Below are 21,087 nucleotides of genomic sequence, written 5' to 3'. Positions count from 1 at the left end.
CATGTAAATTAGTTCCTCTGATACGGGATTGACACCTGGGCCTAGATTTTCGAAGCTCTCTTAGCGCTAAGATAGTCGTAAGTTAATGTTAATGAATGGCACTTACGACTATCTTAGCGCTAAGAGAGCTTCGAGATCAATCTAGAACCAGTCCGTTCCTCAAAGCGATCGTAGCGCTACGACAGTCGTAACTCTATTTTAAAGTATGGGAGTTACGACTGTCGTAGCGCTACGATCGCTTTGAGGAACGGGGACCAGGACCCTAGTTCAAAACAGTGGTCATAGAGTTACGACTGTCGCAAGTCTGTTTTAAAGCGTGGGTGTTATGATCACTTAAGCGATCTGCAACGGGACCAACGTTTGTTTGTTAATAGTTACAATGATACTGTAACCATGGAGATGCAGGTAATATTGGATCTTCAGTAACCCATGCTTGTCGTAAGAGGCGACGAACTGGATCGGGTGGGCCAGGCGTGGTGGTTGACACATGTCATCGTATCCCCATCGCGTAGATCGATGCTCTTACTGTAGATCACTGGATTGTCTAGTCCAGACACGATTATTTACAGACCGCCGTCATATAGCTGGAATATTGCTGAGTGCGGCGTAAAACAATAACAAATAATTTAGTTTATAATAATATATGATACTCCTTTGTGTCGAGCTCGGTAATGGGTTCTGAATTATTGAATGTCTGCTGAGTACATTTTTTTGAGCTGCGGACAGTTTCAGTACAGAAAAATGAAAATACCTTGCCGGTATGTACATTCCAGCACTGAAGCGAGAGAGTGAGTACGATTTTTAAGCTGTCTTTTAGCAATATTCAAGCATTATCACGGCGGAGAACACCATAGATGGGCCTCACACATTGTACCCATGTAGGGAATCGAACCCGGGTCTTCGGCGTGACGAGCCAACACATAATCACCGGGCTACCCCACTGCTCCTCAGTTATAACGAACTCGAGGGGACCGCTGATATAAGTTCGTTAAAAGTATTTTAAATTAACATGCAACAAATGGCAGATCCCTTAAAAACAGTTCCATATATCCAGAGATTGTTATAAGTGTAGTGTATTGAATGTATGATGTAGTTCTTTGTTGCGAAAATTGTGAGAACGCACAAACGAATATAACATATATAGCTCTTTCATGAAGTATAAATAAACTTTCATTTATTACAAAATAATATTGACAAGTGTACAAGAGGCCGCTTGTGAGCAACACAAAGGCAGTAACTGGGATTGAAGGTAGAGTTGTTCATGACGTTTCGAAAAGTGTTGATGGCGTCACTTCTATAACTAACGGACTGGCAGTGTTGTCAAGGATTCTGGCTGTAGCCTCGTTTTCGGCCACCAATCAGGGGTTCTGTGCAGTGGGCAGTGAGATGGACGGAATAAGGAAACGAAATTATTACAAAGGAAAATCTACACCAGGTAATGTTTGTTATCTAAATCTTATAAAATGAAGGTCTTTTGTGTCGGCAGTGACGGTTTGAGATATAATTTTCTTCTTCTGTTGCCGTGCTAATTAGAACACCGAATCAAAGTTCCAGATAAGGCAATACGGCCTACTCCCTGAGCATAGACACAAACGCCTATGCTCCGTAAAACCGAAATCATTTCCCCATGCTGAGTTGCTTAGTCCCTGTTACAAACGGAGATTTAATTCCTTGATGATGTCATAATCCTATGAGCTTACGATCCAACGAAACAATGCAGCCTTCATATTTTTTTAGGACACTACCGACAAGCAGTGAATTGATGAAAGTTTTGCCAAAAGGTTTTAACCCCCCTAGAAATGCCTTTTCATGGCCAAATATTTCAATATATTCATCATGACCTTATCATCTTGCTTGCAAGCTGTCCACAGACTTCGGAGCAACACTTAAACGAACAGATCACTTTGAAAAGAAAGACACCTAAATCGAAATAACTGAAATTCTACGCCACATGTGAGGTCTGTGACGTCATTCCTTCATGATCATCCGCTTCTTGCCAAAGGTCATGCCCTTGGCAGAGGCACCCTTATTGGAGCCGTATTGAAGGTTGATGATAGTATTTCCAGCATTGAGAACCTCTTCTGAGAAATTCCTTGGGTTCGCTTCTGCTTTGCGGGGCCACCATCGCATGCCGGTGAAAGATGGGCGGGACTCGAACTGAAAATAACAAGCAAACAATTCATGAAAAAAATAATGTTTCTGTAAAATGAACAATCTGATGAGTGAGTGAGTGAGTTGGGTTTTAAGCCGCATTTAGCAATATCCAAGCAATATCACGACAGGGGACACCGGAAATGGGCTTCACACACTGTACCCATGTAGGGAATCGAACTCGGGTCTTCGGTGTGAGAAGCGAACGGTTTAACCACTAGGCTACCCCACCACCCCTTTTGTCTTTATGTGGCAAATGAACAATCTGATGAGTGAGTGAGTGAGTTGGGTTTTAAGCCGCATTTAGCAATATCCAAGCAATATCACGACAGGGGACACCGGAAATGGGCTTCACACACTGTACCCATGTGGGGAATAGAACTCGGGTCTTCGGTGTGAGAAGCGAACGGTTTAACCACTAGGCTACCCCACCGCCCCTCTTGTCTTTATGTGGCAATGTACTTAATATACAGTCGTATAATGGTGTTACAGTCATTTGTTTTTAAAATTCAGTACAGAGCAGTGATGTTACATTAAGCCTGGGAGTACAGCGTAATCGGGAAGTTTTTGGAAAATCAAGACTAGTTCGTGACTTATACTCCCTGTATTAGATTTGACAAAAAGAAATGTGTACCTCTGTTCCTAATGCCCTGATGCTGGCAGCCACCTGCCAAAGGTTGGTTCTCTCATAAAGGCAGTCCACTAAGAAGCAGTTGTCTGGTGAGACCCCGAAATCCTCCAGTTTTCTGTTAAATAGTTCAATTCTTTCCCTATCTCTTGCCGCTTGGAACTGAGGGTTCGCTGAAGGTCTAAACGTTGGTGCGTTGAAGTTGCACTTCAAATGATCAGGCACGACAACATTCAGTACCCTGGAAGAAATGAAAGAATTGGCTAAAAATTAAATACATACTTACTACAAATAATTTGGATATTCATGTGGCATCATTTAAATTGTTTTCCTTGGGCTAAGGTATTATGCGTGTTTTCATATCCACGTTAGAGTGTCCATACATGTATACCCTTGTCCCGAGAAGGAATAACAAGTCTCTGCTCGAAGACATAGGTTTGACCTTGAGGAAAGACCAAAATCAGCAAAGGTACATCGGCCATTAGCGCAGAGTATTAACAATTACAATCGATCTTGTACAGTTCAGTCACCTTTATCATCACCATACGGCAATACAATTGTCTTTCTCCGCGAATGTACGACAACATGGATTTGAGATTGGGATCTTAACTAAGGTGGAGGTACGAATTTCTTAAACTTGACTTCTGTCTATTTGTCTGCAAGCGCTCATAGCATGCTGCCCAAACCTACACACAGCACATATCTCCCTCCATCGTAACTAGCAAAGTCATGCAAATATTCTAAGGAAACGAAGATAGCATATATTTTGCTACATCGTAATTAGGAACCGTGCGTTTTATGCCGCAACCAGAGAAATACCGAACCCATGTTTAATGGAAATTTTGAAATACGAATATATACATGAATATATTTGGGTCTAGATTTTTTGACACTATAATTATGAAATTGAAAATACATGTATATGATATCAACGCTATTTCAGTTATAGCATAGCAAATAAATGTATGAATTGCCAATGGCTGTCAATAACAAATTTCAAGTGCCTTGTCATGTGTATTTGCCTGTTTGATGAATACTTGTATATATTTATAATCTATATAATAAAATCCCTCGTCTTTTGTCCACTTGTATGTACTAGATTGTGAAATACACAATGCCATATTAGAAAGTGGTTAAACGTAACGTATGTTATATTTGGGATTACACTTTCTTAGTAAAGTACGGATTCTAGTACTTTTGGGGGGGTTGAGTCCCATCCGGGATTCGAACCCACACCCTTAGAGTCAGGCACCTAATCGCCAGCACACAAAGTCAGACGCCTCGACCGCTCAGCCACCGCGGCTTCCACAAAAATGGAAGTCGGACAACTGGTAGTATAGACTGCGGACTTTATGTACATTTCCTTATTTTCTTAAACTACTAGAATCTGTACTTTACTAAGAAAGTGTAATCCCATAATACAACATACGTTACGTTTGACAACTTTCTAAAATGTCATTGTCTATTTCATAGCTTTCGGCCGTAGGAGCCGTGCCCATTAACACTTATCAGAGCAGGAGTGGTCACTCTTTGTTTTCCACCTCTGGGACAACTTGGCTCGATATGAAACGGGTATATCGATGTCATAATCGCGATATCGTGCTCTGGTTGATGTTGAAGTGTTTTGTGACGGCAGATCCGATCCGACGTGCTTCCATACGTCCAATGGCGGTATTTTGGTCAGTAGCATTCAATCTTGGCATACGTTATCTTCGTTTACGTCGTAAATTTCGTAATGAATTAATGAATGGTTTGGCCTTTTATAATCGATGTCCCTACTCATGTTTCCGTTACACTGCAAGTGCATTATGTGGAAAACTTTTTCTGCATGCACTTTTCATGTATTGTTTTTCTTTTTATGACAAACGTTTACAAACACATTTTGGGATGCGTTTGCGTGAAACACACAACTATCAGCACATGGCGAACGGGATTCATAGAAATTGTCTTAATAACGATTGCTGTCACAATATATCGAAATGAACTGCTGAAAACGCCTATGCGTTTCTTTCTTTTGAAGAGTTTATTTACATGATGCACATCGGAATCGGCCGTATGAATATCCCTTAATATTTATGTTTCAAACTCACGATTTACATTACATTATGTCTACAGTTGTCTGCAACTTTGTTTGTTTAATTTGTAGTTGTTTAACGCAGCACTCAGCACTAATTCCAGAAAAATGGCAGCGGTCTGTTATCAATCGCGTCAAGATCAGACCATGAGCATCTTGGGGGCTTCGATAGCAGCCGCAATATTCCAGCGCATTCTGAGTTTCACAAAAGGTAATTTTAGAACATAACTGTGAATTGTATTACATGTTTTTGTTTTTGTCAAATTTGTCTGGCTGATTTATAGTTTTAACAAGACATGATGGTTAATCTCGACACGGTGATATACATGACAGAAATTTGACTTTTAGTCTCTGATACCATTGACTTTGTGTACGCATTCGACCCGTGAAGATCCAGGTTAGAATTGATCTTCAGCAACCGATGCTTGTAGTAAGAGGCGACTAACGGGATCGGGTGGTCAGGCTCGCTGACTTGGTTGACACATGTCATCGTATCCCAGTTGCGTAGATCGATGCTCATGATGTGGATCACTGATTTGTCTAGTCCAGACTCAATTATTTACAGACCACCACCATATAGTTGGAATGTTGCTGAGTGCGGCGTTAAACAACAAACCAAGCTGTCATACAGTCAATGCAGTCATACAGATAGTAGTCCTGCAGTATTTAATTACATACTTGCAGAGTAAGAATCCATCGCGAAGCACTTTATAGAAGTTCTCCACTACTCTATATTTCTCGGGGCCCGCGTCTGTGACGAAATTCTCGCCAGTAAGTTCTCTGATCCACTCCAAACATTTCCTGCCTTCAACCGGGTCGAATGCGGCATCAATCTAAAACAGGAAGAATAAATGTTAAGGAACTTGATTTCAAGGTAAAATCATTCGACATCTACACCGTAGAATCGCCCTGTACATGTATGCCACGTGGCTTCTGAACTGCCGTAGATGACATCTGTTCTGCCTTATTATTAGACAAAGAAACAATCGTGCCTGCAAGAAATCGGTCGAATTAAGGTACAATGCTGAAAAATGAATATCCCTACGACTCCGATTATTTTTTTTGCTGATCTGTTTGAAAGCAAATATTCAGAAGACCGTGCCTTTTTGTCAGCCTGGTGGTGGTGACACCAAACTGATTTGAAAGTTTCTGGATATTTTGTAAACAGTGATCTCTAGTACCTAGGGGTCGGTGGGATAGACTTGTGGTTAAAGTGTTTGCTCGTCACAGCGAAGGTCCGGGTTCAATTCCCCACATGGGTACAATGTGAGAAACCTATCATGAGGAACATGGTTGGGCAAATGTGCCATCAACGGAATCTTTTCCAGATGTCCACGTGTAGTTTCATGATTAAATACGATTTAGTCAACTTTGTATTATAATAGAAATAGTTAATATCATAAGAGGATTTCACTTGAGCTCTGTTGCATCGCTCAGTCTTGTTTGCAGAAGGTTAACAGTCAAATCACAGTTCAGCCTGTTTGTGAATCTTTCTTTGTCAGCATGGTACACATGCTCGTGGTTTCCACTGTTAATATTACAACAAGGGTCAGTCCTTCATACCTCAATCCGCAGTGGTCCCAGATAAAGTGTTTAAAGTGGCCTACACAACAATCACACTACGTGACTCCATGTTCTAGAATTACCTACGTTAAATCTCCACAACTCGGTCAAAGATCAGACACCCGCGTGATGCGTGTCACAGAAAGTGAGTGAGTGAGTTTATTTTACGCCGCACTCAGCACTATTCCAGCTATATGGCGGCGGTCTGTAAATAATCGAGTGTGGACCAGAGATCCAGAGATCAACAGCATGAACATCGATCTACGCAACTGGGATACGATGACATGTATCAACCCAGTCAGCGAGCCCGACCACCCGATCTCGTTAGTCACCTCTTACTACAAGCATGGGTTACTGAAGATCAATTCTAAACCGGAACTTCACGGGTCATAAAGTTCATAAGGTTCATTTGATGCTATTCTGTTTCCTTAGCAAAATCTTCCAAATAACATACACCGCAACGAGACACATTCCTAAATGATAAGACCGGCAAGGAACCAAATCACAGACGAAATTTCACCAATAGTCTGTGGAAATATATAAACATAAACGACAAAGTCACTTCCCTAATCACAGGAAATCTGTCCAAAAAGAAGAGTTCATTACACGAGATCGGTTCATGAACGTATCTGTATAAATCACTATACTATGAATCACTGTGTCGAAAAATCATATTTCGATAATCATTATCGATATGCAGTTATGATTTCAGTTTTCCTAATCTGAAATTGCAATACCTCTGATACAACTTTCTTTGCTATCAGCGCCTCCTGTGGCGAAGCCGTTTTTTCTTTGACGTTAGGTAGCGCTCAGCAGAGTGGAGTCATTACCCATCACGTGATACTGTAAAACCCTAGACTTATCGTGAACGAGCTACTGCAGGGAAATTTGCGAGTTGGAAACATCGCTACAATTATCCGTTGCCTTCTAACACTTGAAAGAAAGAACGCATTCGAAAGGCAAGGAATCTTTAGTGCGAACAAACATTCCTTCCCATATAAAGCATGAGTGTCGCTAGTTAGTCTAGTCAAGTGACGTCAAGAGAATGATAGATAAAATATGTTCTAAAGTGGTTGGGATGAAGCAGAAATCACTAAAGCTGGCGAGAAGATGACTATGTTGTTGGATAATTAGCGAAAAAGCCGTGGCGGAATTGCCAGAGAATAAAGGTGTTTATTTTTGCTTTTGGCTTATTAGATCCGAAAGGTCTTTCTCTAGTCTCAACCCGACCATTTAACAACCATATGTTGCAGTGGCAGAATTTCAAGCGATTTCATGCAACGTCAGCAACTCTATCAGTCCTTTCAGAAGCTCAATGCACATTTCTGGGTACAATTACCAATGTAAAGACTTTGCTGAAAGTAGTTTCCAGGAAATATCATTTCCAGATGCAAACACAAGTAAGGAACATACAAAAGGAAGATGTTGATGTTTCGAGACTATGTTCCAGTTAAAGTCTTTACCTCCATGCTGATTCTTGTTGGTTGTTTTTTTGTTTAACGCCGCACTCAGCAATATTACAGCTATATGGCGGTTGTCTGTGAATAATCCAGCCTGGACCAGACAGTCCAGTGACAAACAGCATTATCATCAATATGGACGATATGTGCAAACCAACTCAGCCAGTCTGGATACCCGATCCCGTTAGTCGCCTTTTATAACAAGCATGGGTTGCTGAAGACCAATTCTAACTCGCGTCTTCATGGGTCCTATTTGTGTACACAGTAACGGTAAGGCCTGTCTACAGTCAGTAAGCACTGACAATAGATAGTAGGGACAGATACCAGGCAGTAAGGCCTGTCTACAGTCAGTAGGCACTGACAATAGACAGTAGGGACAGATACCAGGCAGTTAGGCCTGTCTACAGTCAGTAGGTACTGACGATAGATAGTAGGGACAGATACCAGGCAGTAAGGCCTGTCTACAGTCAGTAGGCACTGACAATAGACAGTAGGGATAGATACCAGGCATTAAGGCCTGTCTACAGTCAGTAGGCACTGACAAAAGACAGTAGGGACAGATACCAGGCATTAAGGCCTGTCTACAGTCAGTAGGCACTAACAATAGACAGTAGGGACAGATACCAGGCATTAAGGCCTGTCTACAGTCAGTAGGTAGGGATCGACAGAAAAGGACTGACACTGAACACGTTCCAGCTTGTAATTCTAGAACTGGGTACAATGACTGAAGCCTAAACTAAGGCTTAGTCTCTGAATATATATAATTTTGATAGTAACAAACAAGCCCATTTTAATTGAAAAGGAGACCTAGGTAGACCAGAGATTCAGAACCTGGGGAAATCTAGACTTGCTTTATTTGGGGCTTGAGCACTGCAGAGAGGGCTTGGCAGGGGGAAAAATAAAGTGGTTCAGGGACTGTGAGACAGACTAACTGAAGCCCATCGCTGGTGCCCAGGGACAGGAAAACGTTGAAAAACGCTAAACCAACTCAGCCAAGATAACCGTAAACATTTTGGGGTAATTAATGACAACTGCACATGTTGTGGTTTATACGTCAAGATACAGCATGATTAGATTACCTTCGCTACATGTATCGCAACAGGGTTCGCACAGTTGAAGCTTAAAGGTCTTCAACCGTTAACAACTAGATGGAATTTCTGTATATGATTGTACTACAATATGCTGATGGTACAATAATGGTTTTATAGGTGAAAACGAGCAAGCCTTGCACCAAGGATGTGCTGAATGATATGTTCTGGATGAATAATAGCGCCATTCCTATAGCAGGCAAGTCTACATCAGCGGGCAGTGCGCCAGTCTTTTCTAGGAACAACCTGATTTTTGTGTTTCTGTAGTGCACTAAGTATGATTTATACTAATTAATAATCATTGCTTTTGACACATTTCCAAGCCTGACGGAGAATCAGCTCATATATCTTTGTATACACGATTAACGTGACCTTATACTAACGCTTAGTCTCTGAATACATATAATTTTGGAAGTAAGAAATTATATTGAATTATTTATATTGAAAAGGAACCCCAGTGAGATATGAGATACAGAACCTGAGGAAATCTAGACTTGCTTCCTTTAGGGAGTTAGCATTGCAGGGAGGGCTAGGCATTAGGGAAAATATGGTCATCCAGGGACTATGAGACAGACTAATGTTACCTTGACGTTTCCGTTAATTTTAAACCGGAGTGTTGATATATCCGGCTTTGGTCCAGCTTTGGCCAATCCTGACAGATTTAACAGACACGAATTCCCTCTCCACCAAACACGCGCCTAGCGTGATACATCGCCCTAATCTAAGTGACATGCTGCTAGCCGGCAATCTGTTTATCACTTTTCAGTCTCAACCCATTACCTCCCAACATTCTGGCTTCATGAAAATACCTGCTGTCTACTAGGAATTTTCAAGCCTCATTTGCAAGAATGGACATAGAACTGACCCCTTGCTGATGGTCAAGAATCCCCGATGCGTGCAAGCATGACATCGCACTAATGGTATCCTCTGGTATCTATTAGCCACCTCGACTGTCTTTCATTAAATTGGATGAACAGCTGTCCACAGGCATTTTTAACACGGAGGAAAATACCGTTATAACGGAAACGGCATCACTGACTTATATATAGCATGTGGAGGATGCATATACAGCAAGAGAAAGGGACTACAAAATCCAGATCTACCCGTGAAAGTCCGGGTTAGAATATTGATCTTCAGTAACCGATGCTAGTCGTACGAGGCGAGTAACGGGATCGGGTGGTCAGGCTCGCTGACTTGGTTGACACATGTCACCGGTTCCCAATTGCGCAGATCGATGCTTATGCTGCTGAACACAGGATTGTCTGGTCCAGACTCGATTATTTACAGACCGCCGTCATATAGTTGGAATATTGCTGAGTGCGGCGTACAACTAAACTCACTCACTCACAAAGTCCAGTACGTTAAAAACGTAGTTTAACTCAACCCATTTATCATCCTGCTTCTTGGATTGGTCTTCAGCAACTCATGCTCGTTGTAAAGGGCGAATGCCGATTAAGCTGACACATTGCGCAGGCTGATGCTCATGATGTCACTTGTTTATGAGGTCCAGACTCGATTATTTACAGACTACGGTCATAAAGTTGGAATATTGCTGATGCAACGTTACAAAACAAAAAAAATCCCCACGATAGTTAAGAGATTAAGAGTTACATACAACCTGGAGAAAATTTCGATTCCTATGTAGGAGTGGATTTTGTTGCGATATTAGTTTTAATCTTTTGCACTCTTTAACAAATAACAGTATACGATATTTCTTTGTAAATGAATATTTTACGTGGACTTGCTATACACTTAATTGTATTGATCGCCACTTATCGTAATGAGCAAGGTTTAGTTGACTTAGAAAATGTTGCTTGATTCATATCAAATGTATTTTAGCTTTTTGTAGCCTATTTGTGAATGGCATTCTTGTGACGACAATGGACTTTTAAACTCTCTCTGACATGTAGTATAAAGACACACCCCGTAATATCGAGGCCAGCGACACAGCAGTATAATTTGGAGATATCGGGACATTTACATGTATTTCTTCAAATATGGAGATGCATCCTCTCCTACTAAATCCATTAACTAAAGCCATGAATACTCATGTCCTCTGCAACAAAATATCGACCGTCAGCTAGAAACAAATTCCACTACTTTACTTTCCTATATAATTTTTCTGAATACTACGGTTATGACGAACTCAATGGTTTACTAATTGTACATCGTTATACCCGTAGCTAGTGCATTTGTTCCCTGATACGCTCTTGAAATGATTTTGATGTACAATGCAAGTGGGCACTTACATCACTTCAAATAAAATGTCGGTAATATAGTTTAGCCTCCAGCCTGGTACCTGTTCTCACATGTTGCTAACATGTTATCCAAATATGTAAACAACTGACTCAACCAAGTTTCATCAAAACATATGAGTCACGGACGACGACTTTCATTAAATAGTCAAGGGTATCATTTGACTTGCAAATGAAACTACAAAGTATCCAGGGTAATACTATTAATGAATGAATCACTTATGTCCTAAAGACTAACGTTCTTAGAATGGTGCTGAAATGTATTCTAAGACTTAAATACAAACTTAGTATACACACGTCAATATCAACACTGACTCACATCTTTCTTTAGAGATAAGCTGGCTTCTGTGGTGGTGACGTGTCTGATTAACACTGCTATCTTTTATTCTTGATGCCTACTTCAAAGGTTGGTTAGTTCAAGGTTGCCCTTAACTGTCAGAGTGAGGTCAGTATCTATCCAGTTGTCATGGCAACACACCGTTATTTGGAATGGAGTTTGTTACATGATAGGGGCATATCAGTGAAGTCAACGGAAACTTCCAGATACCAAGGAAGCGTCACTCAGATTCTCAAGGAAACTTTCTCCTCCCGAGATTTTACATTTACCTTCAATACAATATTTGTTGATTTAACAACGTAATACACCCGAAGCTTACATTACTAAACGACATTTGGAATCGGAATATGAATATTTTGTCATTTACTGATGAGCCTGAGCAGAAAGGACTACGCGACGTAACACCATCTCTCATTGTATTTGTTTCGATGCTGATGAGCCGCATTTTGCAGCGTCAGTGTCTTGCTTACAATCTTTTAAGACAACTTGTAAACAGGTGCTTGCGATGCTCTGATATGTCATGCATCACCTGTCATGTAATTCCATGATACTTGAACGCTCTGGAATGTGACAAATGCATGTTACATTGGAACTCTGCAATTTCAATCATAGAGTTCAATCCATTTACTGCAATTTACTGAGTTGGGTTTACTTTTAGTGAGTATGATTTTACTCTGATTTTAGCAACATTCCAGGAATGTCTCGGAGGGGGACACCATAAATAGGCTTTTCACGTTTACCCATGTGCGGAATCGAACCAGGGTCTTCGGCTTGACGAGCAAACGCTTTAACCACTAGGCTTCACAAGTGCCCATTGAGAAGTTGAAAGCTGACAAATGTTACTGTAATACCTAAACCAGTAGACGACCACTCAGCCTTTCCATAACAAATCATGACTGACATTTAGACACACTATTCGTCAATAATATAAGACATAGTTTTTCTAATATGTTTCTTGCCAAAGGCCTTTTCATCCCAATATAACTATTTGGTAATCTGCAACCGTATAATGTATGTCAATTAGTATGGTTGAAAACAAATCTGATCCAGATTTCCCTGGCCACCGTAGGGAAAGATGAACCTCAAGAAGCTGCTTCAGGTCTCCCTATGCACTGTGTATCAACAACAAGCACAAGCTAGATATTTTCCAGTTGACATTTAGAGTGGTCCAGGAACAGCCTTGAATCTATCTCACACAAACGCCCCGTTTCCTCATCCTTTAACTGCCCCCACACGTTCTGGAAGGGCAGAACTCGCGGCAAAGGTAAGCAAGGCTCGCCGCTTGTTTTGGAACATGATCTGGAAACTGAGAATCTACAGGTATTAACAACTAGCTGAGTAAACAGCTTCATGTCTTCTTAGATCCACCGAGCGTGTGGCGTTCTTTGAACACGGGAAAGGAACGGTTAGGAAGGACAATTTCTTTTTTAAGAATGATGTTTTGTCAGTAAATTGTAGTTATCAAACTGCGTCATTATTCCATGAGCGGATTCAGGTTGCCAAAGGAAAAGCTGACACGTATTTCTTCTTATCAGTGCACCCCATGTTACATGTATGTCTAGGAGAGCTCGTCGTGTGTATGCCTACCCAAATATAGGTGTTGCGTTATGGGATGTCATTGCAAGAAATACTTCTCATTTTATATTACAATGTCATGATGATCTCGATAACACACATACTTTGTGTTTGTATTGTTCTGAAATTATATCACAGTGTTTTAATTCCTCTTAAAGTTGTCATTTTTGGATGGAAACAAAACGATTTCATTGTTCTCGCAATAATTATGTGTCAGGTTCATAAAACTCATCACTGCAATTGCCATACTCTGACATCACTCAGGAGCACCAGTCGCACGACTTCAGCAGTTAAAGCAATTGGTCCTTTTAAGATTTTGAACAGTTGCTCAACGCATCGCAACAGCTGGGTCTGGACAGTTGCCTCTGCGTACTTTCGTTATAATATTATAATTAGACACATGCCGGGAATGTTATTTGGAAATAGTGTTGATCCACGCCATCTTACTTTGGCAGTTGCCATACTTAACGTCCCCAAAACACCTCTCGTTTATATAAACACTGCCATCGTTGTGAGGTTATGTTGGCTTGGGACTCCTTAACCCGTACCATATGTGTAAATACACCAAGATATACAAACAGCATCGGTGGCCTTCATCCTCTCATGCAAGATGAGTAAAGCTTTCTTGCCGAACCAGCATCGAACCATGACGCATAGGTGCCACATTTGGTCATTTGGTCTTAGACAGCTCAGCTTGCTTGACAGAGTTGCGTCCCTTACCTGTCAGGATCCACAGTTTTGGTTCGAAGGCATATTTCATTGTCATCCATGAACTGTCAACAAATACACATTTCAACTGCATCAATTCATGGACTCATTCCAGCGTTTATATTCTAACGTTTACATTGATTTTCTATTCATTGGATCCACTGTGATCTATTGAGAGATCTAACGGAATGCATCTTCTGTTTGTGAAGAAGCTATAGACTTGCATAACTCTATAAGGTCATAATTAATAGTTTAAATGATAATTTCTAATATATATATATGTATCCCTCTCACAGACTGGCGTCCTTAGATGTACTGTCCGCCTATCTGGATTTGCCTCTTTAAAGGACAGAATTACTGTACATCCATGGGCTTAGCCTTCAGTACAGCCTTGGAGCAAGGCTAAAGAAGCTATTACCCCTTCGTATGAACACTGTCGGACATGTACATTTACACGTACAGTGGAAGTACATTTACAAGACATTTCATCAAACATATAGAAACGTTTCACACAATTAATACAATGTACTCACATTTCAAAATATGTTACCCAATTTCTGTGTAGAAAACATACAACTTGTAAAAAAAATAAACTGAAGGAACCCATTTAGGAGAATTCAGGCGGAGTAAAGATGGACTTGTGCTCATGCTGATGATCAATGGCCGACACAACGTTATGCGTTATTATCCATAACTGTACATGCACATACATGTTTATATTTTCACAATATAAGTAAAATACATCTCATGTTCGGTCATTACGCAAGCTAATATTGACTATTCTTCACCTTTCAATATAATTAATTTAAGTTCAATATTAATATTTCAAGTATAAATATTGCTTAAGAACACACATTTTAGAAATGAGGTATGTATGATTGCTAATATAAATAACAACCCTTTAGTTCATATGTTCCCTGATATCGCTTCACGTAATAGAATCTGAGCGTTACATTTCCATTAATTTCCTTTTCAACAAATCATGCTTCCTTTATCTCTGAAACTGCTCACCAACAACTAGTCTGGAATATAAATCACCGCTGGCGACCTCGCCTTGGCTGCAGAGTGATTTCAACATAGATGTACAGTCTATTTTAAGAAGCGTGTTTGTTAATGTGCGCAAAGACAGCGGGAGTCCCTGCCTATGATAAGCCGCGCCGCCTGTCGGTCCAGCAGCTGTCGGCGATGCTGCATGCCATCCTTCAAAGTACATCGAAATATCAGATTTCATGAAGTAAAAACATTGTATGAAAGCATTGTAAACATGCATTTTGTTGAAAATAATATGCTCCTGGAAGTTATTTTAAGCTTCACGTACGCTCAGGTCCTTACCAGAGGTCTTAAAGATTATACGTCCAAGGGCATACATTATGTATAATTCTTAATATGGAACCTCAGATTATTATCAAACCGCCTGTTAGAAATGTATTTATAACGTGAAACTATAATGTCGCGAATAAACATACTAAAGCGATATTGCAAATGACTCTAAAGTAGTTTATCCTGTCTGATTACGAATTTGGATAGTGGAATGATTTGAAAATATGATTTTGTCAGGAAGTATAATGGTTACCGGCCAGAATGTTCAAATGGCAACGGTGGCCAACAATTATAACAATTCTCGTTCTTAATAATGCATGCTATAACAATGTAAGTAATGTGCAAGCCTGAACAAATTGAGACATCGTCAAATATTTGAAAGAAAGTAAGATCATGAGCCTTAATTATTCCGTGAAAATGTGCTTAAATTTAAACTTTAATTTAACCGGTGCAAATTCTTCTGTTAATCCTCACAAAAAACTATCAACCTGTCACCAGTTACGACTGGCTCAAAATTAGTTCACCTTGAAATGGAAACTCGACAATATGGCTCTTTGCCAAACAAGATCGTAAGAATTTAAAACATTCCTAGGTTTTGTTCTTCAACAAACCGGATCGGGTTCCAGACAGTTACCTGGTGCTCTCGGTTAATGGAAGGCAGTCGCTACACTCAAAATACTCGAGGAGGCTGCGAAACTTTAACCAGTTTAGTCTTACTTGGGACTCTTCCAAGGTTACGTGAGATGCTGAAATGCGATTTCAATTCGCCTTGCGTCAGCAAAGCTCCTTTTGAGGATACAGACAGAGTGTACTACAATGGTCCTTCGTAAGACGTTTTGAGCTAAGTTTAAAACGGGTGTTTTTTTACAAATTGTGCAGATCTGTATGGATCAATCTGAAGGTGCTTCTTATCAAAACAATATTCAGAAACTTCAATGTGTTATCATTCTTCATAAAATTAACGATGGATTACAAAATAAGCAACACTGATATCTACACAATCTTGGACGATATTTATTTTCAGCTGTCCATGGTTTTGATTAAACACCAACTTTATTAATTATACACATCACGTGCGCATCTTGATGGCATTAAAGTAGGTTGAAGAAAACATGTAAGAGTTTCTGAAAGTAGCAGTCGCCATGACTACCGTTTTTATTAATTTTTACAACCACAGAGCGCCGTTGGTGGGCGTTTGGGGTTTGTTGGAGGCATACAGATATACAGTATCACATATCTTCCTCTCGTGCGGGTTATCATGATAATCCAGCGCACCCAGGCAATCCTTCACGTACACCATCCCGCCAGTATCATATTACAGCAACGAACATCTGTATTTGGTGAAAGTTTTTTACAGGACTCGCAAATATACAGTTACCTTCGTCGTAAACGAGTTATTACATCTCACCTCGTATCCTGATGAGACCACGGAAGGGAATCGTGATAACTTTCATATAGGCACGGACTCGTGTTAATCTGTGTCTAGCCTTGCTCCAGGCTGTACTGAATGCTGAGCTCATGAATATATATAATTCCATCCCTCGAAGAGGCAAGTCTAGATAAGCGGACAGTACATCTTAGGACTCCAGGCTGATATTTATTATTGTTTAGAAATTATTATACAAACTATTAACTTTTACCTTAGAGACTTTTGCAAGTCTAATCTGTCATGAAAACTTCCGGGAAAATAACTGACATATATTTACATCACTATACCACAAATATATTATGGATTTATATACGTATGCATAGCGTATACGTACGTATTTGCACTATTTGGAAATTGGTTTAATGAATCCTAATTTGCATATGTAGGAGAACTGATGAAGACGAGGACAATAGGCTCTATGGCTGTGTGTAGTACCTGTAATTCACATTCACGGTGTATTAGTTTCAGCAGCTGATGCCTAAGCACCTATGTAACCCGATGCAAATCTACATGAGAGTAATCTTTAAAAAAACAATTAATGCAACATCTGCACATAATTCTCTTTTCATTCGCAAAGAAACGAAAACGATAAAGGTGATCAAAACATCAACAGGTTATTGAAAACAATTCATAACATCTTCACAACGCACATAATTATTGCAAAACATATAGGCGCTGTATCCGCTAGAGTTGAAAGAAACGTTCATCACGCGTTGAGAGGCGCCATGCCATGATCGACCTCACAATAAACACCATCATCAACATTTTTGGTAACAGCTTAATGTACGCTTCATTATATGACACCCTCGGTGGTAAGCATACAAGAAATGCCTGTCATCCATATCGTGCATACCCTGACAGTCGGGGTGGCATCTGTGTGATGGGAGTCAGCGAACGTGAAGATTAATCGCCTCAAACAACATGGCTGCTTGCTGCTGATAAAGATGAAGACGAGGCACAGACTGGCTCTAATTGTCTCCGCGCTGTCGTGAATGAGGATACTGTCTACATGGAGTGGATGAATGAAACATTACTGTAACGTTGATGGTAAATGCACACATATGAGCAGACAAAGAACAGGGACGATTAAATCTATTTGTGGTTACATTGGATTTGCATTTCATTTGGTTCCTTCAGTTTGGGAGTGGATAAAGAAGTATAAATGAAAAGTCTGTATCTTAGGGCTACGGAGTTTGGCAAGCTACAAGAGCGAAATACGAAACGATCAATGTATATGAATGACATCCCTTTACCTAATACACCTTTTACAACGTTCGGAATTATCCTGGAAAGGAAGAAGTTAGTCTTCGGTTGAAATTCAATTGGACATGTTATACTTTCTATAGTCTACTCTAAGAGTTATGAGTGAGATAAATTGAACCTCTCATGGACAGTATTTAAGCCATATCGTGTTTGTAGAGCTTTTTTATTAATCCCGCAAATAGTTATACGACATAAAAGTCTGTTTGTAAAGATCAGTAAAATGACTAGAACATCACAGACATATAGAACTATTATGGGACTAAATCGATGATGGCTCTATGCATGATTATGTATAAATTGACATAGACAATGGTTCACCATTAAACAATATTCGGCCATCTCACTGGGGAACAAACCCGTGAAGATCCGGGATAGAAATGATATTCAGTAACCCATGCTTGTCGTAAGAGGCGACGAACGGGACGGGCGACGGGTGGTCAGGTTCGCTGACTTGGTTGCCACAATTGTATCCCATTTGCATAGATCGATGTTCATGCTGTTGGTCACTGGATTATCTGGTCCAGACTCGATAATTTACAAACCGCCACCATATAGCTGGAATATTGCTGAGTACGGCGTAAAACTAAACTCATTCACACTCTAGGGAACGCATAGTACATTTACTACTTTCATTTCTCAGCAGGATTTACCCCATCCCGCTGGTTGCTGGCGATTATCAGGAAGTTCAGCAAAATCAAAACTCGCAATTATACTACGATTAGGAAAGGAGGAATAAACGTGCTTTGAACGGATTGCTCTCAGGTTGAGAATCATTATCCGTTTCTTTAAGCCTATTTAACTATAACGACTATGAGTACCAATAAATGGTTTCTAAACGTATAATCATCAGTATTTTTACATGCATTATTAGTGAAGAAAAGACAAAACCGGTCACAGTGAAGATGGGGAACAACACCTCCACTGTGGATCGCCTGTTGTATCGTTTCAGTCAGCTTCTTGACACGGAAATCTAAACCTCCGCCTGTACAACCTTGCGAAACCATTATCTCCTTCCAAACCAAATAATTGCTATAACCTATGCGTCCCGAGTCCATTAAATACATTTGAATGTGGAGTACTACGTGATTAGTTCTGCACATTGCCCAAACATCAGAGAGTCATGTTCGACATTTCTGGATGGACGTACTGGATGTCCAGTGTCAAGTCGGACCATGGTCAATGGAGGTGCATTGACCCGTGCCATGGCAGTTATTGAAGTGATTTATGTTTGACCGCTTGATTTCAAATATAGCTAGGTGCAGCAAGCTAAACACGAATCTGCTTCCAAGCGTGTATGCATTCTCTTATGACATACTGCGAAAAGACATTATACAGCTATTTCTGTAATTTGTCTGTCAGCCTGTCCGTATGTTTGTCCCTCTTTGTCCACTTTGTCCACCTCTATGTGCTATATTAGTATCAAACTGTCTTTCCGATCACATTCTCTCAACCTCTCTTTCTTTTTTGTCTTCCTGTTTCTCTCTATGGGACTCTCCCTCTCTCTCTCCCCCTATCTCTCTGTGAGTCTTGTCGCTCAAGAATTTACCTATCTCCCCTCCTCTCGCTCTGTAACACACTCTCGTTTTATACCCCATTAATATATCGTTCTATATGACACTTTCTTTGTTTTGCTACCTAGAATATTCCATTCTCTTGCCCCCATCCCAATTCTTTCTCTGTCCATACCTCTCTCGTATAGCACAGGCGATGAAAGTAGTTCATGTACATCTGGCTAGGCAGGGATTGATAAAACAGAAATGTGATATAATATCTACCTATTTCTTTACCAATTCCACAGAAGAATCGATGTTTGAAATGCTTACCATTTTAAACACACATTTAGTTTGTCGATGAGCAAGACCGAACATTTATTGACGTCACATGTAACCTGCAGCCAGTAAATCAGTGTCATAGTAGTTAGTTCATGCCCAAATATACACGTAACCGGTGGCGGCACGTGACTCGTGACGTCATTCAACTTCTAAGGCATTCCGACATTGCGGAAATGTTCACGTAAACACATTATGAAATGGAGAACAAAACTGTATGATAAGCAGTTTTTTTTCTCACGAACCATCTTCCTCTAGTTAGTTGTAATCAGTACACTCTCCGCGATTAAGATAACAAGATCTTGACACTGGTTCATGTATGTACAATGGAAGTTACTGATACGTTGTTTCTTCAAATTAATGGGTTTTGCAAACAGTACAACTTTCAAAAGTAGTGGTTATACTTCTAGGTGTGTATAATAAAAACAAACTATCAACAAAAACGACAAAAAGATCCCATTTCCACAAAACCGCATTTCCTATGGAATCAAAATGTTATCTCTATAGATTAATTATCGCAGATAAAACGTGATAATCACCCGTTTGAGCCAAGATGGTTTATCACTTCAACGTACGGTTACTCTAACCTTCTCAGTACTCCCTAGAAACCTTATCTAGAAGTAGCGAAGCCACTTTTCCGATCCCCCTACTTAATGCAATTCAACTTTCTAACACGACAGATTCATTCCTTCAATAACCTATCTTCAAATAAAAGCACATAGCAAAGAAACACTGGCATTTTGAATCTAATTAACTTCCCGACCAAAAATCGATTTATTCTGCCATGTCTTACACAAACAGCTGAGTAGGTGAGAAATGGGATAGTCGTGCTTGTCTTGCAAATTTCCGGATTCTTAAACGTGAAATAAAACATATGGAAAGAGAGGTCCGCTTTAAAGTTGCTTTATACATTGAGAAAGTTAAATTGCACTTACTCTCATTTGTGCATCCCTGGCACAGCCAGCTCTAGGTGCTCGGAGTCCCGACATCGTTAGTTTAAATCCAGCTGAGGGAATATACTGACTAGCTTTTAACAGAGCACAGACCCCTATGCTGTCGCTCCTTTAGATCTCCCACCGATTGCCCATATCAAATTACGCCTCAGTCAAACGAGTGCCGTAATTTGCATACCACGTGACGCGTTCAAATGATGTGATTGGCTGCATCGTGATTCACCATTCCTTGTGGCTCTGGGACTATACTTCCCTAAAGCATCTCCAAGTTTGGTAAGCCCCAACACATACTATGCTCTCCGAGCGGCACAAAACAGTACATTCTTTTGTGTAGAATGCCCAAGCGAAAAAGCCGGCTTCAAATTAGAACATCTCTTTAATCTATTTCCAGCACAAGCTGAAACGTTTACGTCTATGAGTTCAGGCTTGTAAGCGCACTTGGTTCAACGGGCCA

The 21,087-nt window shown here is 40.3% G+C and overlaps 1 protein-coding gene across 1 annotated transcript; it reads right to left on the bottom strand.

Moving 5' to 3' along the window:
* Window positions 1-1,143: 1,143 nt before the first annotated feature.
* On the bottom strand, window positions 1,144-20,773 carry LOC124289586 (myophilin-like). The gene is made up of 4 exons (XM_046726158.1): window positions 20,616-20,773; window positions 5,532-5,686; window positions 2,786-3,020; window positions 1,144-2,157 (listed from the first exon to the last, which is right to left on the bottom strand). Exons 1-4 carry the CDS (start codon window positions 20,667-20,669, stop codon window positions 1,969-1,971), a joined length of 633 nt encoding a protein of 210 aa, XP_046582114.1. The 5' UTR covers window positions 20,670-20,773; the 3' UTR covers window positions 1,144-1,968.
* Between the last annotated feature and the right edge of the window lie 314 nt (window positions 20,774-21,087).

The sequence above is a fragment of the Haliotis rubra genome, unplaced genomic scaffold, assembly GCF_003918875.1.
Source record: "Haliotis rubra isolate DU_JTF1 unplaced genomic scaffold, ASM391887v1 Scf443, whole genome shotgun sequence".
NCBI classification, from domain to species: Eukaryota; Metazoa; Mollusca; class Gastropoda; order Lepetellida; family Haliotidae; genus Haliotis; species Haliotis rubra.
This window is presented reverse-complemented; position numbering and strand designations above follow the sequence as displayed.

Excerpts from the sequence above, each read along its gene's own strand:
- LOC124289586 (XM_046726158.1), bottom strand. The coding sequence starts at position 20,669 with ATGTCGGGACTCCGAGCACCTAGAGCTGGCTGTGCCAGGGATGCACAA. Across the intron at positions 5,687-20,615 it reads CCAGGGATGCACAAATGAGA|ATTGATGCCGCATTCGACCC; the intron begins GTAAGTGCAATT and ends TTCCTGTTTTAG. Across the intron at positions 3,021-5,531 it reads GATGGATTCTTACTCTGCAA|GGTACTGAATGTTGTCGTGC; the intron begins GTATGTAATTAA and ends CATTTCTTCCAG.